Source organism: Kogia breviceps, chromosome 5, assembly GCF_026419965.1.
Source record: "Kogia breviceps isolate mKogBre1 chromosome 5, mKogBre1 haplotype 1, whole genome shotgun sequence".
NCBI classification, from domain to species: Eukaryota; Metazoa; Chordata; class Mammalia; order Artiodactyla; family Physeteridae; genus Kogia; species Kogia breviceps.
In genome coordinates, this window is record NC_081314.1 from 15,904,424 (window position 1) to 15,922,849 (window position 18,426).

At 38.3% G+C, this 18,426-nt stretch overlaps 1 protein-coding gene and 1 non-coding gene across 7 annotated transcripts in view; one reads left to right on the forward strand and one right to left on the reverse strand.

Moving 5' to 3' along the window:
- CEP70 (centrosomal protein 70) overlaps positions 1 to 18,426 on the forward strand; it is a 114,628-nt gene that overhangs the window by 59,932 nt on the left and 36,270 nt on the right. For all 6 annotated transcript variants that reach the window (XM_059065184.2, XM_067033704.1, XM_067033705.1 and 3 more), the window contains 6 exons: positions 939 to 1,044; positions 13,444 to 13,614; positions 15,199 to 15,345; positions 15,839 to 16,007; positions 16,172 to 16,286; positions 17,283 to 17,362. In XM_059065184.2, coding sequence (XP_058921167.2) covers positions 939 to 1,044; positions 13,444 to 13,614; positions 15,199 to 15,345; positions 15,839 to 16,007; positions 16,172 to 16,286; positions 17,283 to 17,362 — 788 coding nt within the window. The remainder of the gene's footprint in view (positions 1 to 938; positions 1,045 to 13,443; positions 13,615 to 15,198; positions 15,346 to 15,838; positions 16,008 to 16,171; positions 16,287 to 17,282; positions 17,363 to 18,426) is intronic.
- On the reverse strand, positions 8,185 to 8,291 carry LOC131757918 (U6 spliceosomal RNA). Its single transcript, XR_009336065.1, has one exon. It is a non-coding gene; the product is annotated as a U6 spliceosomal RNA (small nuclear RNA).

The window sequence follows — 18,426 nt, forward strand, 5'->3', positions numbered from 1 at the left end:
GTCCGGAGGAATATTGGGTTAGGACTACCGGCATGGAGAAGTTCAAAGCTAACCCAAGGAGACTGGATTTAGTTCTGAAAGTAGTGGGAAGCCACTGTTTTTTAGTAGGCAAATGACACGATAGAATGTCGCTATTCTATTTTACAAACAGCAAGTCAAGCTTATTAACGAGTCATGGAATCAGTTTAATGGGTCAGGGTTCCACAGGAAACTGATAGCCGTACTGGTTAATTTGAAGTGGGTTTAATAAGAGACTTTTTTTTTAAGGCATGGTGGATGGGGGAGAAATGTTTACTACAGCCTTGACTTCAGAGATATTTGGAGAAGGGCTACTAGGTGGATACACTCATGTTTTTAGGTTTCTGGACAAAGAGACTTTCCCCCAGAGTTCTGGTAGCCACCTGGGACAATGGTCTCTTGGGTTTTCATGCCCTCTTGACTGGCAGGTATCACTGTTGTCTTCTCTTTGGCACAAGAGGAGTATGAAGAAGGAAGGACCAAACTGCCTAGCTCTTGCTGCTTCAGTGCCCAAACTGTTTTCCCTACTCATTGTTAGTTGATTTCCTTACCTACGGCATCAAGCTTGGAGTACCTTGGAAGTTGCTTTCATCTTTTAATGTAGTTCTTTCGTATTCTATTTTTTTTTATAAGTGCTGGGGAATGGTTGGAACTTTCTTCATCAGTCTGATCCCTTTAGTTTTCAGGGATTCCTTCTATATTGTGTCTGTTAAGAGGGTCTTCTTGTTTGCCAGTGGCAACATGTCTTAAAATTTTAAAAAAAGTTTATGTATGCATGTATGTGCATGCACATAAACACGCATATATATGGAAAATGACAAAGCTTTTGGGAGGGTAGCTGGATCATTGGCTTATTTTGTCATCTTAATCCAGTGTCTAGTAAAGCATTTTGTATTATCTTGGGTTTTTTTCCCCTTTAGATTACAGGATCTTATCAGTCAAAAAAAGGCTGAAGACAAAGAGGGAAAAGATGAGCCCAGCAAAGATAACCAGCAGCAGACCCTAATTGACCAGAGATACTTTCAGGTATTGAGTTGACAGAAAGACTGGTGTTTACGGTGAACCTTGGTTACAATCACACTATAACAAATTATCAATTGGTAAGGAATACTTGTACCCTTTATTTGTGTTGCTTAGCCTGTCTTGTATTGCCATGACATGCTGTTTGGCTAAAAGTTGGTAACTGGATTGAGAATTTGTCTTACCCTTGAAAAGAGACTTTGGCCTAGTTCAAAGTAGGGTAGTAAAAAGCTGATAAGATTTTAACAGATTTTATAATCCTTTTCTCTACCTGCTTAAGCCAATTCCCTTTTTATTGTTTTTGTTTTTGCTGTTGATATTATATAAGTAAATCTATTTCTTAAGGTCCTTGTATACTTTTTAAAAATTTAGATATTTAGTCCATCTGAAATTTAATTTTCTATGTGGTGTGATGTAAAGATCTAACTTTACTTGATTTATAGACCATTTATTATTGAATAAATGAGCAATTAAGCCTGGTAGTTTACTGAGTGAACTGGGCCTGCACTCATATTTTATTGGGCCCATACAGGTTTTTTTTAAACTTTGAATTAATTACTAATTTTTTTTTAATTAAGGGATTTTTATTTAAGTCCTATTTCTAGTTTCTCTTAAAAAGCCAAAGAATCTGGCAGCAAATTCTTGCATAGTCGTTATCAGCACAGAATCAGGCCTTTCCCCTGTCACATATGGGCATGTGCTCTTCAGTTAGCCACAGTCCCACCCCATCCTTGCTTCACTCATTTATGCTCTTACCTGGGTTCTATAGGCATTTGAGTTTGCAGCTTCTAGTTGACCATTCTTTCTCTGCTTTATTGAATTGAAACGTATATCATATACCATATGCCCTTAGATGCATAGGTTGTTTCTAGACTCTCTAGTCTCTTCCATTTCTATACTAATTTCTGTAGCTTTATAGTAGGTTTTGATACCTTTTAAGGTAAGTGTCTTGTTCTTTAAAATTTTTTCCTTGGATATATTTTTAGCACATTTATTTTCCTGCATGAATAGTCAAATGCAAAAATAGATCCCATTGAGATGAGCTGAAATTGAGTTAATATTTTAGATTACTATTTGGAAATATAACACATGTACAGTTTTTAAAAAATTATTTATTTATTTGGCGGCACCAGGTCTTAGTTGCGGCATGTGGGATCTTAAGTTGCAGCATGTGGGATCTTTATTGTGGCATGAGAACTCTTAGTTGTGGCATGTGAGATCTAGTTCCCTGAACAGGGATCGAACCTGGGCCCCCTGCATTGGGAGCGTGGAGTCTTAGCCACTGGACCACCAGGGAAGTCACCACATTTACAGTTTTGAATCATCTCACTCAGAAATATGTCTCTAATTTTCTTTGGGTCTTCCTTTCTAGCTTTCAATAAAGTTTTATATATTTTTAAATTTAGCTTTTGCATATTTTTGTTCTGTTTATTTCTAGGTTATCTAGTTATAACTTTTATTGCTATTATGAATAGGATCCTTTTTCCATTACATTTTCTAATTGTTGCTGGTTCTTCGTACATCTCTGTGTTGACTTTATGTTCAGGCACCTTTGTGAAAACTGTTTTAGATAACTCTCTTGTATCCGCTATGTAACTAAATTTCATTTTGTTTCTTAGATTTACTTTTAGAGGCTTTGTTCTTTTAACAGGGGAATTAAACCATTCATGAACACTGAGACCAACTTACATATCTGCTTTTTTTCCTGATATCTTACTTTCTGTTTTCTATTTACATGGTTTCTTGTTCCATTCTTTTCTTTCCTGACATTTGCTAGGTGGAGATTCCTTTGCTCTTTTTTTCTCTTCAAGTAGTTAGGACAATCATCATCTTAATTCTTTTCTATTCTTTTAGTGATTACCCTTAAAAACATTTTTTTTAACCCGTACCAAGAGTTTGTCAGTACCTGCAAACTCTTTCTGAATAAAATGAGACCTGTATTGTGACTTTTCTTTCATAAATTCTAGTCTCTCTGGAAATTTATTTTGCCAATTTATTCACTGTTAATACATCTTTTGCTGCCAATCATCAGAGTGTGGCTAAATTATAAAGAAGAATATATACCTCTAGGAAATCTTGGGGCTTTGCTCTATCGAAAGTGCTCATCTGGGTGATTTTTGGGCACCACCATCCAGAAGTGCTGGCGTCCAGATGCATTTTCCTTTGCAATGAAGAGTCATGCACTTCAAAACCCTCTGAGGTGGATTATTAATCCTGCTTTGCAGGAAAGGAAGACCCTCCATTCTCGGCCACTGGCCACCCCTCTCTGGAGGCCCTGCTATCGACCAGGTGCTTCAAGCCGGAAGGGCACTTTTTGGGAATGACCATGCTCTGTGGAGGAACAGAGCCGGCCCCCAGCTTCTCTACACAGAGTCCCCTTCACTAAAGCTCCAGAAATCAAATACTGTAATTGCCAGAAGAATCATTAAAAAAAAAAGTCCAGCCACTAACCTCACATGCAAATGGAATAATCACTCTGGATTCCTCATTGTGAGCTGTTCTCCATACCCTGAATTACCTATGAATTCCATCTTTTTTTTCCTTTGAATTTGCATCTCTTCAAGACACAAGATTAAAACAAAATTCACACTAAATTGGATTTGAAATGATCTTCCTTTTATTTATCCTTTGTCTTTCTTATGTGGATATGCAAGTGAGAAGACTGAGACTGGATATTCCCAACATGCTCTCACCCTTAATCTGTCCGTCTAGAGGTTTGGCTTCTACAAACCAAGGCAAGACTCCAGCATCCATGACCTTCCCTGAATCCAAAGGGCAGATTGGAACAGTTGCTAATCAGGGGAGGAGTAACCAACAAACCGCCTGAGGCAGGATTGAAGGGGCCAGAGAAGATCATCAAGATTAGGAGACCTGAGATGAGATTAAAGGAGTGAAGGCCCGACTCACACCCTAATCTTGTCAGAGACCCCACCTTTGAACCACTGTTATAAAACCCCTGATCAAATCCTCCCAGATCAATTGCAGTGTGGAGCGTAGTGCTGCAGTAGGTGGCCTGCCAAGCTGAGGTGATGGGCGCAGCCATTTCACACTACGAACTCTCGTCTGAAGAGCAGGGTGCACTTCAAGTGAAACTAGACAAGCACAAAGGAAAAGAAAAAAAGATACACAGGTGTTCCACCAGATGTGGCTGTGCCCACCAGAAGGACAAGATCCAGCCCCACCCACCAGAGCACAGGCACCAGTCCCCTCCACCAGGAAGCCTACACAAGCGACTGAACCAACCTTACCTACTGGGGGCAGACACCAAAAATAATGGGAACTATGAACCTGCAGCCTGCGAAAAGGAGACCCCAAACACAAGTTAAAATGAGAAGACAGAGAAATACGCAGCAGATGAAGGAGCAAGGTAAAAACCCACCTGACCAAACAAATGAGGAGGAAACAGGCAGTCTACCTGAAAAAGAATTCAGAGTAATGATAGTAAAGATGGTCCAAAATCTCGGAAATAGAATGGAGAAAATACAAGAAACGTTTTACAAGGACCTAGAAGAACTAAAGAGCAAATGAACAATGATGAACAACACAATAAATGAAATTAAGAATTCTCTAGAAGGAATCAATAGCAGAATAACTGAGGCAGAAAAACGGATAAGTGACCTGGAAGATAAAATAGTGGAAATAACTGCTGCAGAGCAGGATAAAGAAAAAAGAATGAAAAGAATTGAAGACAGTCTCAGAGACCTCTGGGACAACATTAAACGCACCAACATTTGAATTATAGAGGCCCTAGAAGAAGAAGAGAAAAAGAAAGGGTCTGAGAAAATATTTGAAGAATGTAAAATAGATAGATAGTTGAAAGCAGCTGCATAGCATGGGGAGATCAGCTCAGTGCTTTGTGACCACCTAGATAGGGAGGATTCCAGGGAGATGCAAGATGGAGGGATATGGGGATATATGTATACATATAGCTGATTCACTTTGTTATACAGCAGAAACTAACACAACATTGTAAAGCAATTATACTCCAATAAAGATATTTTAAAAACAAAAAAGAAAAGAAAATATTTGAAGAGATTATAGTTGAAAACTTCCCTAACGTGGGAAAGGAAATAGTCAATCAAGTACAGGAAGGGCAGAGAGTTCCATACAGGATAAATCCAAGGAGCAACACACCAAGACACATATTAATCAAACTATCAAAAATTAAATACAAAGAAAAAATATTAAAAGCAGCAAGGGAAAAACAACAAATAACATACAAGGGAATCCCCATAAGGTTAACAGCTGACCTTTCAGCAGGAACTCTGCAAGCCAGAAGGGAGTGGCAGGACATATTTAAAGTGATGAAAGGGAAAAACCTACAACCAAGATTACTCTACCCAGCAAGGATCTCATTCAGATTCAGAGGAGAATACCAAATGTACAATATACAATACCAAATGTAAAATACATAGCTAGTGGGAAGCAGCTGCATAGCACAGGGAGATCAGCTTGGTGCTTTGTGACCACCTAGAGGGGTGGGATAGGGAGGGTGGGAGGGAGATGCAAGAGGGAGGAGATAATGGGGATATATTTATATGTACAGCTGATTCACTTTGTTATACAGCAGAAACTAACACAACATTGTAAAGCAATTATGTTAAAAAAAAAAAACGATTAAAAAAAAATCCTCCTGGATTAGGACACATAGGTTTTCGAGGCAGAATTCCAGTATGTCCCCCTTTGCCTGGCAAAGTAATAAAGCTATCCTTTAATACTTCACCCCCCCCTAAAAAAAAAAAAGAAGAAGAAGAATGTACTCTGTTGTCAATAATAATTCTTTGGAGGGGAATTAACAAATTTTTCCATTAAAGGGATGTGTTTAGGGTCTTTTTTTTGGCTGTGTTGGGTCTTTGTTGCTGTGCGCAGGCTTTCTCTAGTTGTGGCGAGCGGGGGCTACTCTTCATTGCAGTGCACGGGCCTCTCATTGTGGTGGCTTCTCTTGTTGCAGAGCATGAGCTCTAGGCACAACAGCTTCAGTAAATGTGGAGCGCAGGCTCAGTAGTTGTGACACACGGGCTTAGTTGCTCTGCGGCACGTGGAGCACGTGCTCTGCAGCACCAGGGCTTGAACCTGTGTCCCCTGCATTGGCAGGCGGCTTCTTAACCACTGTGCCACCAGGGAAGCCCTGGAATGTGTTGAAATAGAAGTGAAATGTTGAATACACTCTGTTGAACTAAAAAAAAATAAAAATAAAAAAAAAAAAGCAATAAAAAAGCTCCAAAATAAACATCCCAAGTCATATTACCAGGAGAGCTGTGAGTTGTAGCTTGAAGTATGAGTAGGGACAAAAATTCAGTATGAAAATGGTATGTTGTCTTTATACTTTATAATTCCCTGATATTAGGGAATTATTGGTTTTTTATTTATTTTTATTATTTTTATTTATCAAATAGCCTGGGCTTGATGGTGGAAACAAAGGAAATGACTTTACTCGTCTCTCTTTTTCTTTTTTAGAAGTTTTTTTAAAATTTATTAATTTATTTTTGGCTGTGTTGGGTCTTTGTTGTTACACGCGGGCTTTCTCTAGTTGTGGCAAGTGGGGGCTACTCTTCATTGTGGTGTGCAGGCTTCTCATTGTGGTGCCTTCTCTTTGTTGCAGAGCACAGGCTCTAGGCACGCGGGCTTCAGTAGTTGTGACATGCGGGCTCAGTAGTTGTGGGTCATGGGCTCTAGGGCGCTGGCTCAGTAGTTGTGGCGTATGGGCTTAGTTGCTCCGCGGCATGTGGGATCTTCCTGGACCAGGGATCGAACCCTGTGTCCCCTGCATCGGCAGGCAGATTCTCATCCACTGTGCCACCAGGTAAGCCCCAACTCTTCTGTCTTTAAAGTGGTTGTTTTGAGTCTCCCTTTCCCGTCCTTGAATAATATATAAAGTAGAACTCATGGCTTTTGGCATGGGGGTTATAGTCACATATTACACATATCAGTATATTTAAACTTCAGTCCAAGCATTGATGATGTTAGGGAATTATTGGTTTTTTATTTTATTTTTATTATTTATTTCTTGAAGTATAGTTGATTATAATGTGTTGTTTCTGGTGTACCACAGTTATTCGGTTATGTATATATCCACATATATTCTTTTTCATTATAGGTTATTACAAGATACTGAATATAGTACCGTACCCTGTACTATATGGTACAGCCTTGTTGTTTATCTATTTTATATGTAGTAGTTTGTATCTGCTAATCTGAAACTCTTTGTTTATCCCTCCCCCAACTTTCCCCTTTGATATCCATAACTTTGTTTTGTATGTTTGTGAGTTTGTTTCTGTTTTGTAAACACATTTATTTATATCATATTTTAGCTTCCACATATAAGTGATATCATGTGATATTTATCTTTTCTGTCTGACTTACTTCACTTAGTATGATAATCTCTAGGTTCATCCATGTTGCTGCAAATGGCAATATTTCATTCTTTTTTATGGCTGAGTAGTATTCCATTGTGTGTGTGTGTGTGTGTGTGTGTGTGTGTGTGTGTGTGTGTGTGTGTGTATACACACCATGTCTTCTTTATCCATTCACCTGTCGATGGACATTTAGGTTGTTTCCATGTCTTGGCTGTTGTAAATAGTGCTGCTGTGAACATTGGGGTGCATGTGTCTTTTTGAATTATAGTTTTCTCTGGATATATGCCCAAGAGTGGGATTGCTGGATCATATGGTAACTCTATTTTTAGTTTTCTGTGGAACCTCCATACTGTTTTCCACAGTGGCTGCACCACCTTACATTCCCACCAACAGTGTAGGAAGGTTCCCTTTCCAACATACCCTCTCCAACATTTATTTGTAGATTTTAATGATGGCCATTCTGACTGGCATGAGGTGGTACCTCGTTGTAGTTTTTTTTTTTTAACATCTTTATTGGAGTATAATTGCTTTACAGTGGTGAGTTAGTTTCTGCTTTTTTTTTTTTTTTTTTTTTTTTTTTCGGTACGCGGGCCTCTCACTGTTGTGGCCTCTCCCATTGCGGAGCACAGGCTCCGGACGCATAGGCTCAGCAGCCATGGCTCATGGGCCCAGCCGCTCCGCGACATGTGGGATCTTCCCGGACCGGGGCACGAACCCGTGTCCCCTGCATCAGCAAGCAGACTCTCAACCACTGCGCCACCAGGGAAGCCCAGTTTCTGCTTTATAACAAAAAAATATGGAACTCTTCACGAATTTGCTTGTCATCCTTGCACAGGGTCCATGCTAACCTTCTCTGTGCCGTTCCAGTTTTAGTATATGTGCTGCCGAAGCGAGCACTCATTGTAGTTTTGATTTGTATTTCTCTAACAATTAGCAGTATTGAGCATCTTTTCATGTGCCTATTGGCCATCTGTATGTCTTCTTTGGAGAAATGTCTATTTAGGTCTCTGCCCACTTTTTTGATTGGGTTGTTTTCTTCTTGTTATTCAGTTGTATGAGCTGTTTGTATATTTTGGAAATTAAGCCCTTGTCGGTCACATCATTTGCAAATATTTTCCCTCAGTACATAGGTTGTCTGTTCATTTTGTTTATGGTTTCTTTTGCTGTGCAGAATCTTATAAGTTGATTAGGTCCCATTTGTTTATTTTTGCTTTTATTTTTATTGCCTTGGGAGACTGACCTAAGAAAACATTGCTACAATTTATGTCAGAGAATGTTTTGCCTATGTTCCCTTCTAGGAGTCTTATGGTGTCCTGTCTTATATTTAAGTCTTTAAGCCACTTTGAGTTTATTTTTTGCTTCTGATGTGATGGAGTGTTCTAACTTCATTGATTTACATGCAGCTGTCCAGCTTTCCCAGCACCACTTGCTGAAGAGACTTCTTTTCCTCCATTGTATATTTTGCCTTCTTTGTCAAATACTGACTGTAGGTGTGTGTGTGTGTGAAATTATTGTTAATTTTCTTATTTATAATAATGGCATTATGACTTTGTAGAAGAATATGCCTACTTTTAAGAGATGCATACTTAAGTATGTATGAGAGTGAAGTGTTATCATGTCTGCAGTTTCTTCACATGGTTCAGCTCAAAATATAGACTGAGCAAATCTGGCAAAATGTTAACAATTATTGAATCTAGGTAGTGATTATATGGGTGTTTGTGATGGTTCATTTTATGTATCAACTTGACTGGGCCACAGGGTGCCCAGATATTTGGTCAAACATTATTCTGGGTTTTTCTGAAAATGTTTCTGAATGAGATGAGAAAATCTTTTTTCTCCATACCTGTCAATAAGGACCACCACTAGTGGTTTGCTTAAACTGGCAAAGCTAATAATATAACTTCACTGTCATGCTTTAGGGGTATATCAGCTCTCCAGCCCTATATCAAAATTTAGTTGACAAGGATCTTGATCACCTTTCCCTTCTATAAGATATCACACTGGCCAATTACGTTGATGACATTATGCTGATTGGACCTACTGAGCAAGAAGTAGCAACTTATTGGTAAGACATTTGCATGTTAAAGGATGGGAAATAAATCTAACAAAAATTCAGAGGCCTTCTACTTCAGTGAAACTTCTAGGGCTCAAGTGGTGTGGGCATGTCAAGATCTCCCTTTAAGGTAAAGGATAAGTTATTGCTCTGGCACCTCTTACAACCAAAAACCTGGCACAACACCTAGTAGGCCTCTTTGGATTTTGGAGGTAACATATTCCTCATGTGATGTGTTACTCCAGCCCATTTACTGAGTGTTCTGAAAAGGCACTAGTTTTGAGTGGGGCCCAGAGCAAGAGAAGGCTCTGCATCGGTCCAGGCTGCCGTGCAAGCTGCTCTGCCATTCGGGCCACAGGATCCAGCAGATCCGATGGGGCTTAGACTGTCATGGCAGGTAGGGATGCTGCTTGGAGCCTTTGGTGGCCCCTGTAGGTGAGTCATAAGTCAGGCCCTTAGGATTTTGGAGAAAAATCCTGTCATCCTCTGCAAATAACTACTTTGCTTTTAAGTAATAGCTCTTGGCCTGCTACGGGGCCTGAGTTAAAGGCTTAACAGTGGGCCCCAAAGTTACAATGAGACCTGAATTACCCGTCACGAGCTGGGTGTCATCTGACCCACCGAGCCATAAAATTGGGTGAGCACAGCAGCACTCTGTCATCAAATGAAGGTGGTACATATGAAATTGGGCCTGAGCAGGCCCTGAAGGCACAACAAATTACATGAAGCAGTGGCCAAATGCCTGTGGTTTCCCACTCTTGCTGCACTACCTTCTCTCCCCCAGCCTGCTCCTGTGGCCTCATGGGGAGTTCCCTGTGATCAATTGACACAAGAAGGGGAGACTTAGGCCTGATTTACAGGTGGCTCTGCATAATCTGTAGGGACCACATTAAAGTGGACAACTGCAGCACTACAGCTTCTGTCTGGGACATCCCTGAAGGAAAGAAGTGAAGGGAAATCCTCCCACTGGGCAGAACGTTGAGCAGTGTACGACCACTCCACAAGGAAGGAAAGGAAGAGAATGTCTTGAATACAGGCCATCCCTTAGGGCATCTCTCAGTATTGCCATGCCTTGTGATCAAGGTCAATGGAAAACTCCAACAACCTGGTCTAGGCAGAACTACTTCAGGAATGAAGATTAGGATTACCCCAGCAAGTAAGAACCAGGACCAGCTGAGGTGCTTGCTGAAGGCAAACATAATAATAAAAAAAAAAGGTAATGGAAGAAAGTAGTGATAAATACCAGCTGTGACCATATGATGACTTATAGAAATGATTATAATTGTCATGTGTATTTCCTCCTTATCTGGTTATGAATATGTTCACATGGTTGTATGTGTGTATGTATATATTTGTGAATACATACATATATATATATGGCAGATATCTTTGTTCTTTTCCTGCTCTTATTCTCTTATCATATAATGACTTTATGTCATCATATTTGAGTATTATTTTTATATCATAGTTTTTAAGTTACAGGGTATCAAGGAGAAGAGTAATCCTCACTAGGACTTTACCTCCTCTTCTGGCAAAGGGGTTAGTACATTTTTGGTTGTACACAGCACAGTTGTATCATGTTAGGTGATCCATGTTCTTGTTATTGTCTTTATTTGGAGATTAAGTATGGTTTAAGGCAAAGTGTATGGGTGCCAAGTTGACAAGGGGTGGACTTGTGATGGTTAATTTTATGTGTCAGCTTGACTAGGCCACAGGGTGCCCAGATAATTTGGTCAAGCCTTGTTCTGGGTGTGTCTGTTGAGGGTGTTTCTGGAGGAGAATAATATTTGAAATGGTAGACTGGGTAAAGCAGAGTGCCCTCCTCGTGGTGGCTGGGTCTCATCAAGTCACTTGAAGGCTTGAGTAGACCAAAAAGGCTGAGGAAGAAGGAACTTTCTGCCTGCCTGACTGCCTTTGAGCTGGGACATCATTTTTTTTCCTGCTTTCAAATGTCGAACTGAAACATTGGCTCTTCCTTGGTCTCAAGCTTGTGGGAATTCAGGCTAGAACTATGCCATTGGCTCTTCTGGGTGTCCAGCATTGCTGACTGCAGATCTCAGGACTTGTCAACCCCTATAATTGTGTGAGCCAATTCCTTATAATAAATAAATAGACATTTGCACACACACATACACATCCTGTTGGTTCTGTTTCTGGTGAACACCGACTATATAATATAGTATTTATTGTTTATATTTTTATTTTCTGTATGTTTCAAAATTTCCTTATTGTAAAATTGGGAGAAAAAGTCATTCAAATCTCAGTCAAAACTTCAATCTCTCATCCAGTTCAAGGCTTCTACCTTATGCTTACTTTATCTCATGTCTGACCTATACTTCTCCAAATAAGCAGTGTGGCAAGGGGGTGTGATCTGTTTCTCTATTCTCATTGCTCCCCTTCGCTCCTAGTCCTCTTCTGTATCTAGCTTCTTCCAGGTTGTCAGTGAGGGTGAATGTTGAGTGAGAACACAAAGCAAAAGGGTAGAATCTTTCTCTACTGGTGCTGGTATAATCTAGCACTGGTGCCCTTTGTGTGGCTAATGACCAAATACTGCCTGTTTTTCTCTATCACGGAATGTGTGTGTGTGTGTGTGTGTGTGTGTGTGAGTGTGTGTGTGTGTGTGTGTGTGTATGTGTATGTGTATGTGCAGTTATTTCCTCCCTACCAACTACGGACCTTGGCAATGTACCATTCATTCTGTGGGCAATGCATTTTCCAGCTGATCTCTTATGAATCCCTCTCCTCCTCTTGTTCAAGTGACACTCCCTTAGGGTCCTCCAACTATAGCTAGTTTTTTTTTTTTTTTTTTCCATGAAAGCAAAGCTTGACTGTCTTCCAAAGCGTCCACTTGGTCACAGGGTATATTCTTACCCTACCACCATGTAAAAGGGCAGGCTTCTCTTGTTGCTGCCTCCACTCCTTGCTCTATTCTATCTTTGTCTTTATATACGTATCAGTTTATTTTTGCTGTTTAAGAAACCTTTCTAAAACTTAGTGACTTAAAATAACACCCCTTTAATATTATGGTGCTTGGACAGCTGAGCAGTTCTGTTGATTGCAGCTGGGCTCCCTCGTGCATCTGCAATCTGGTACAAGTCAGCTAAGTGGCTCTGGAGTTGTATTAGTGATTGGGTTGACTGGGTTATGTGTCTTTCATCATTCACCATCTAGCCTGGACTGGTCCACGTGGCAGCAGAGCTCAACGGGAGAGAGCAGAAATAATCAAGGCCCCTTGAGTCTTGGGCTTCAAGCTGGCACACCATAACTTCCTTTTCTGTATGCCAAAGCAAGGCCCAAGATTACCCCAGATTCAAGGAGTAGAAAATACTCTACCTCTTGATGGGAGAACCTGCAGTGTCATACTGCCAAGGGGAGAGGATGTAAGGAAGAGTAATATTGCAGTAATTTTTGCTAACAATCTACTACAAGGTATGGATACATACTGCTAGACATGTATGTAATCCCCCTTGGTTCACTACCACCCTCATGGAAGGGAATTGTGCTATGACCTTCTGGCACTCAGCTAATATCAGCTCCCTGATTTCTTTTAGGAGTTCTGCTGCCCTCTTTAATCTTTGGTGTGACGCAGAGGGAGAAGAAAGACTATGTTCCTGTGCTCATTAATAATTTAATGAAGGGGAATTAATTATTTTTTTCCATTAAAATGGAATTCAAAGTAGAGTTTAAATATAATAGAAGCAAAACATTGAAATGCATGTTCTAAACCAAACAACAGCAGCAACAAAACTGCTTGTTAATAAGCATCAGAAATCAAATTCTCAGGAGCTTTCTATGGGAAGAAAAGAAAAATAACAGCATTTTTCACTCACTTGTTCTGTACAGTCCTTTGAAAGACACTTGTTTTGGTGAATCCTGTCCAATGAATCTCTAACTCAGTAATGATGTTACATTGATATGTAAAGCACTTCTTTAACATATATCACTTTGATAGGACTGTGATAAACATTTCAACTAAAAACACTGTCTTTTTTAAAGGTATTAAGGAGCATCAATTCAATTATTCACAATCCAAGAGCTCCAGTAATAATTTATAAACAGAGCAAAGGAGGAGCCCAACATTTTAATAAAGATCTTGTTCAAGATTGTGGATTTGAGCATCTTGTTCCTATAATAGAAATGTGGGCAGATCAACTGGCTTCCTTAAAGGTAAGGGGTTGAATATTCTTTACAGGCTTTGAAAATCTGTAGGAGTCCATGGGCTTTATATACTTTTATTCTCAAGCAGAGTTTTATATTTGGTGTGCTTTTACCATAGACTTTTTCTATATAATTGCACCTTACTGATGAAAAGTGTTGGTTAATGAAAGTATCGTTATGCTCTGACTTCCTGACTTTTTTTCAAATTCTGGTGGCACTTACTGTTTAATACATTTATTTGGCACTGAATGTGTTGCCTTGAATTGCTAAAATAGATAACGGCCTTCTTACCAAATGAAAGATTAAAGATATTAATATGTGAGGTCTGGGTATTAATTGGAGAGTGTTAAATAAGTAGAGGACTAAAATAAGTTGAGAAAAGTAAGAATTTCCTGTATTTCTTTCTGTATTCTAGAGTTTGACTGTCTAATACAATAACCACTAAGCCACATGTAGCTTTTGATCACTTGAAATGTGACTAGTCCCAACTGAGATGTGCTGCATGTATAAAAATACACACCAGATTTAGAAGACTTATTATGGAGAAAAATAATTAAAATAATTAAAATATTGATTATCTGTTAAATGATAATATTTTGGATGTATTGGGTTATATATTATTAAAATTGTCACCTATTTTTTACTTTTTAAAATGTGGATACTAGACAGTATTACTGTGACACACATTACATTCCTTCTGATGGCATTGTTCTAAAGGGCCAAGCACTGTGCCATGCACATAGTAGATGCTCAGTAAATATTTGTTTATTGACTGACCAGTCTTAGACTTCTAAACTTTCAGGAGCCTGGCCTCTTGCGCACAGTTTTAAATAGATTAGGACAACATATCTAGGTCAGGAAAACTAAGTAGGCTGTCATGAAAATCAAGTCGAATTACTTTAGGCTTCCTTTCGAATTAAAAACTTTCCTGGAGATACATACTATAACATGGATGAATCTTGAAAATATCCTAAGTGAAAGAAGCCTGTCACAAAAGGCCGCTTATTGTATGATTCCATTTTTTTTAATGAAATGCTCAGAATAGGCAAATCCATAGAAACAGAAAGTAGATTAGTAATTACCCAAGGGCTGGGAGCAGGAGAGAATGGGGAATGACTGTCAGTGGATACAGGGTTTCTTTTTGGAGTGCTGAAAATGTTCTAGAGTTGGATAACAGTGATGATTGCACATCTCTGTAAATAAGTCAAAACTACTGAATTGCATATTTAAAGAGGATGAATTTTATGGCATGTGAATTACATCTCAGTAAATCTGTTATTTAAAAAATCAAGGGCAAAATATTAAGGACAAGCTTATTTTTTATTCATCAATAATTCAAAATAATTACTTAAATAACATATGCTACTAATAAATAACATATAATTACTTTAAACATCCAGATTCCAGATAATAAATTATATATAGGTAAGACCTGGAGAAAACTAATTTAACAGACTTTTTCTAAACTGAAAATGGTATTAAAAAATGATGATGGTTAATATATATATTAAACCTGCTTGGATAATTATATTTTATTAGCATTATTATGAAAACTTTAAAAATCAGTAATAGCATATTGTTTCTTTCGTAAAGGATTTGTATAAGTCCTTGAAAATACTATCTGCAGAACTGGTGCCTTGGCATAATTTAAAGAAGCAGGATGAAAATGAAGGTGTCAAAGTTGAAGATTTGTTGTTTATAGTAGATACCATGTTAGAAGAAGTGGAAAATAAGGAAAAGGTAATACTACCTAATACTTACATAAATGTTCACATTTTAATGTACTCTTTATCTTAGAAACTAATAATGATATGGATATAGATACTCTACTAGAACTCTATTTCTCTTTTTTTTAAAAAAATAATTTATTTAATTAATTTATTTGGCTGCATTGGGTCTTCGTTTCTGCACGAGGGCTTTCTCTAGTTGCGGTGAGTGGGGGCCACTCTTCATCGCGGTGCGCGGGCCTCTCACTATCGCGGCCTCTCTCGTTGCGGAGCACAGGCTCCAGACGCGCAGGCTCAGCAGCTGTGGCTCACGGGCCCAGTTGCTCCGTGGCATGTGGGTTCTTCCCAGACCAGGACTCGAACCCGTGTCCCCTGCACTGGCAGGCAGATTCTCAACTACTGCGCCACCAGGGAAGCCCTCTATTTCTCTTTTTAAAGTTTTTATTAAAGATTTGGAATAATTTTAAGATGTTAAACTCTCTTTCTTTTTCTTCTCTTTTGGGCAGGACAGCAATATGCCAGACTTTCAAATGTTGCAAGCTATTGTTTCTCACTTCCAAAAATTATTTGATGTGCCTTCTTTAACTGGAGTCTATCCCCGAATGAATGAAGTTTATACTAGGCTTGGAGAAGTGAACAATGCTGTGAGAAACCTCCAGGAACTCTTAGAACTAGGTGATGACCCTTTGTGATTTTTGGCCCCCCATTTAAGAATTATTATTAATAAATCAACAAAAAGTAGTTAAAAAATCAGGGCTAACTGAAGCATAAAGTGTTTGATTTAATGATTTTGAAAATTCTCTTTTAAAATATCCTATCCTTTTATTTCTCTTTTGCAGATAGTTCATCCTCATTGTGTGTGCTGGTGAGCACAGTTGGAAAATTGTGTAGGCTGGTTAATGAACACGTGAATGAACAGGTTATGCAGGTATTGGGACCTGAAGACCTCCAAAGGTATTTATTTTGCAAAGGTTGCAAAGTACCATCCAGAATGTTTGGAGTGGTAAAATTAAAGACTTCCAAAACTTCATAAGTTATTTACCTTTCCTGTTTGGAATAGCATTTTTTAAAATAACTTGACAATCTAAAATAATCTCACACCTTAGGGATGGAGAGAATGTCAAGTGTTTTCAAGATAAAAGTAGACTCTAGGGCCTATAGGTTTACATAGGGTGGGTCAGGACTCCAGCATTGTTGCTATAAGCTTGTTCCCAAATTATTTATGGAGAAATTAAAACTTTATTAGCAACTTCATGTGAATTCAGAATATATAAGTAAGTCCAATTTTTAGTACATTACCATCAATCACTGATCACTAAATAATCACTAAGAGTATGTGTATTATTTGATAAGAAGATGTTAAGGATTTTTTTAAAAAGCTAGACATCTCTGACATAAAACCTAATTTTAAAAAAAATATCAGAATGTTATAGCTATACTCTTCCTCCTCCTTCCCCAGATTTTATACTGCAACATATGTTCTGCAAGTTTTCCAAGAAGAACCCTTACCAGACACTTGAGTTTTCTGATACTTGATGCTTTTAAAAAGAATGTATGTCTCACTATTGGTCTTTTTCTCCTTCCCACAGTTTTACTGATTACTGATACTTATTCTTAATGTTTAATAGAATACAGGATATAAAAGCCAATTCTTTTAAGAAAATGTTATAAAAGCATGGTCTCTTAAGAATCCTCAAGCTAAATTGAAAGTTCCTATATTAGGAATGTTATATAGATTTAACTTTAGAACAGATGATTACACTGATAATATATATATTTTTTAGAGAAGTGTTACTAGATGAACAAAGAGCTGAAAAAGGACGGAATGCAGTAAATGGTCATTAAACTTATATTTAAATTAGCAGGACAATTTCTTTCCATTTTGAAATGTTCTATGTCCAGTGAGATGCAAGTTGGAAATTCAGTGTAAACTGCATTTTTTTTTTAAAGCATTATCAACAAATTGGAAGAACATGAGGAATTTTTCCCAGCATTTCAGGCATTTACTAATGATCTACTTGAAATCTTAGGTAAGATCTTTGTTGTTGGTGGTTAAATTTTGAGTCTCAAGATGTCAGTGGGTTTGAGGAAACAGTGCTCTTTAGTCACTGTATTAGTGTTTTTACCCAGAGTAGTAGAAAGTGTCTGGAAACCACTAACAGTTCTGGAAACAAACTTCTAACTTGCAGTTAAAGTTGGTTGGGATTAGTCTGCAGATAGAAGCATATATCCTTTAAGGAGCTGGGGGCTGTCTTTGTTTTAGGACCTTAAAATGAGAAATGACATTACTCTGGCTAGGCCCAGTGTAACCTTGACTCTGTCATTGGCTAATGAGAAATGTCCTTAGAATTTATGATCTTGGAAGGTATCTTTTTTTTTCTTCTTCCTCCTTCTCCTTCTTTTTCTTCTCTTTTTTTTAAAAGATAGTTCCTACTTACTGTGTTTTTTAGATATACAACTTAAGTTTCCTTCTAAGATGATAAGAAGTAATATAAAGTAAACATCTGTAGAAAGGAGATAAATTTATAAATCTGTAGAAGGGAAGAGATACATTTTACACTCTTGGTCAGATTGAGGGCTTCGTCAGTAGTAATATCTCTTAAAGGGAAAAAAAATGTAATTAGCTTAGGAATCATAGGCAAAATAGAGATCCAATTCTCTTACTTTAAATGTGATTATATATGGCTATAAAAGAAATTTATCTTACTGTTAAGAACACTTTTTAGGGAATTCCCTGGCGGTCCAGTGGTCATTAGGACTCTGGGCTTTCACTGCCGAGGGCGCAGGTTCAGTCCCTGGCGGGGGAACTAAAATCCTGCAAGCTGCGCAGCGTGGCCAAAAAAACCCCCACTTTTTAAAAAGGTTAAAGTGATTTATTTATTAATGAATTCTTTTTTTTTTCCATATAGCTCATTTGAAATTGAAAGTGGTTTTTTGGTGGGTTTTTTTGTTATTGTTTGGGAAAATGTAACTTGAAAGTTTAACTTGAGATGTGGAATTGTATAAATGTGTTGCCTTGTATTTCAAAGAGCCTTGTTTCCTGCAATAATATGATTTTACTTGCTTTGGGGTAGCAATTAACTTAAACAATGAG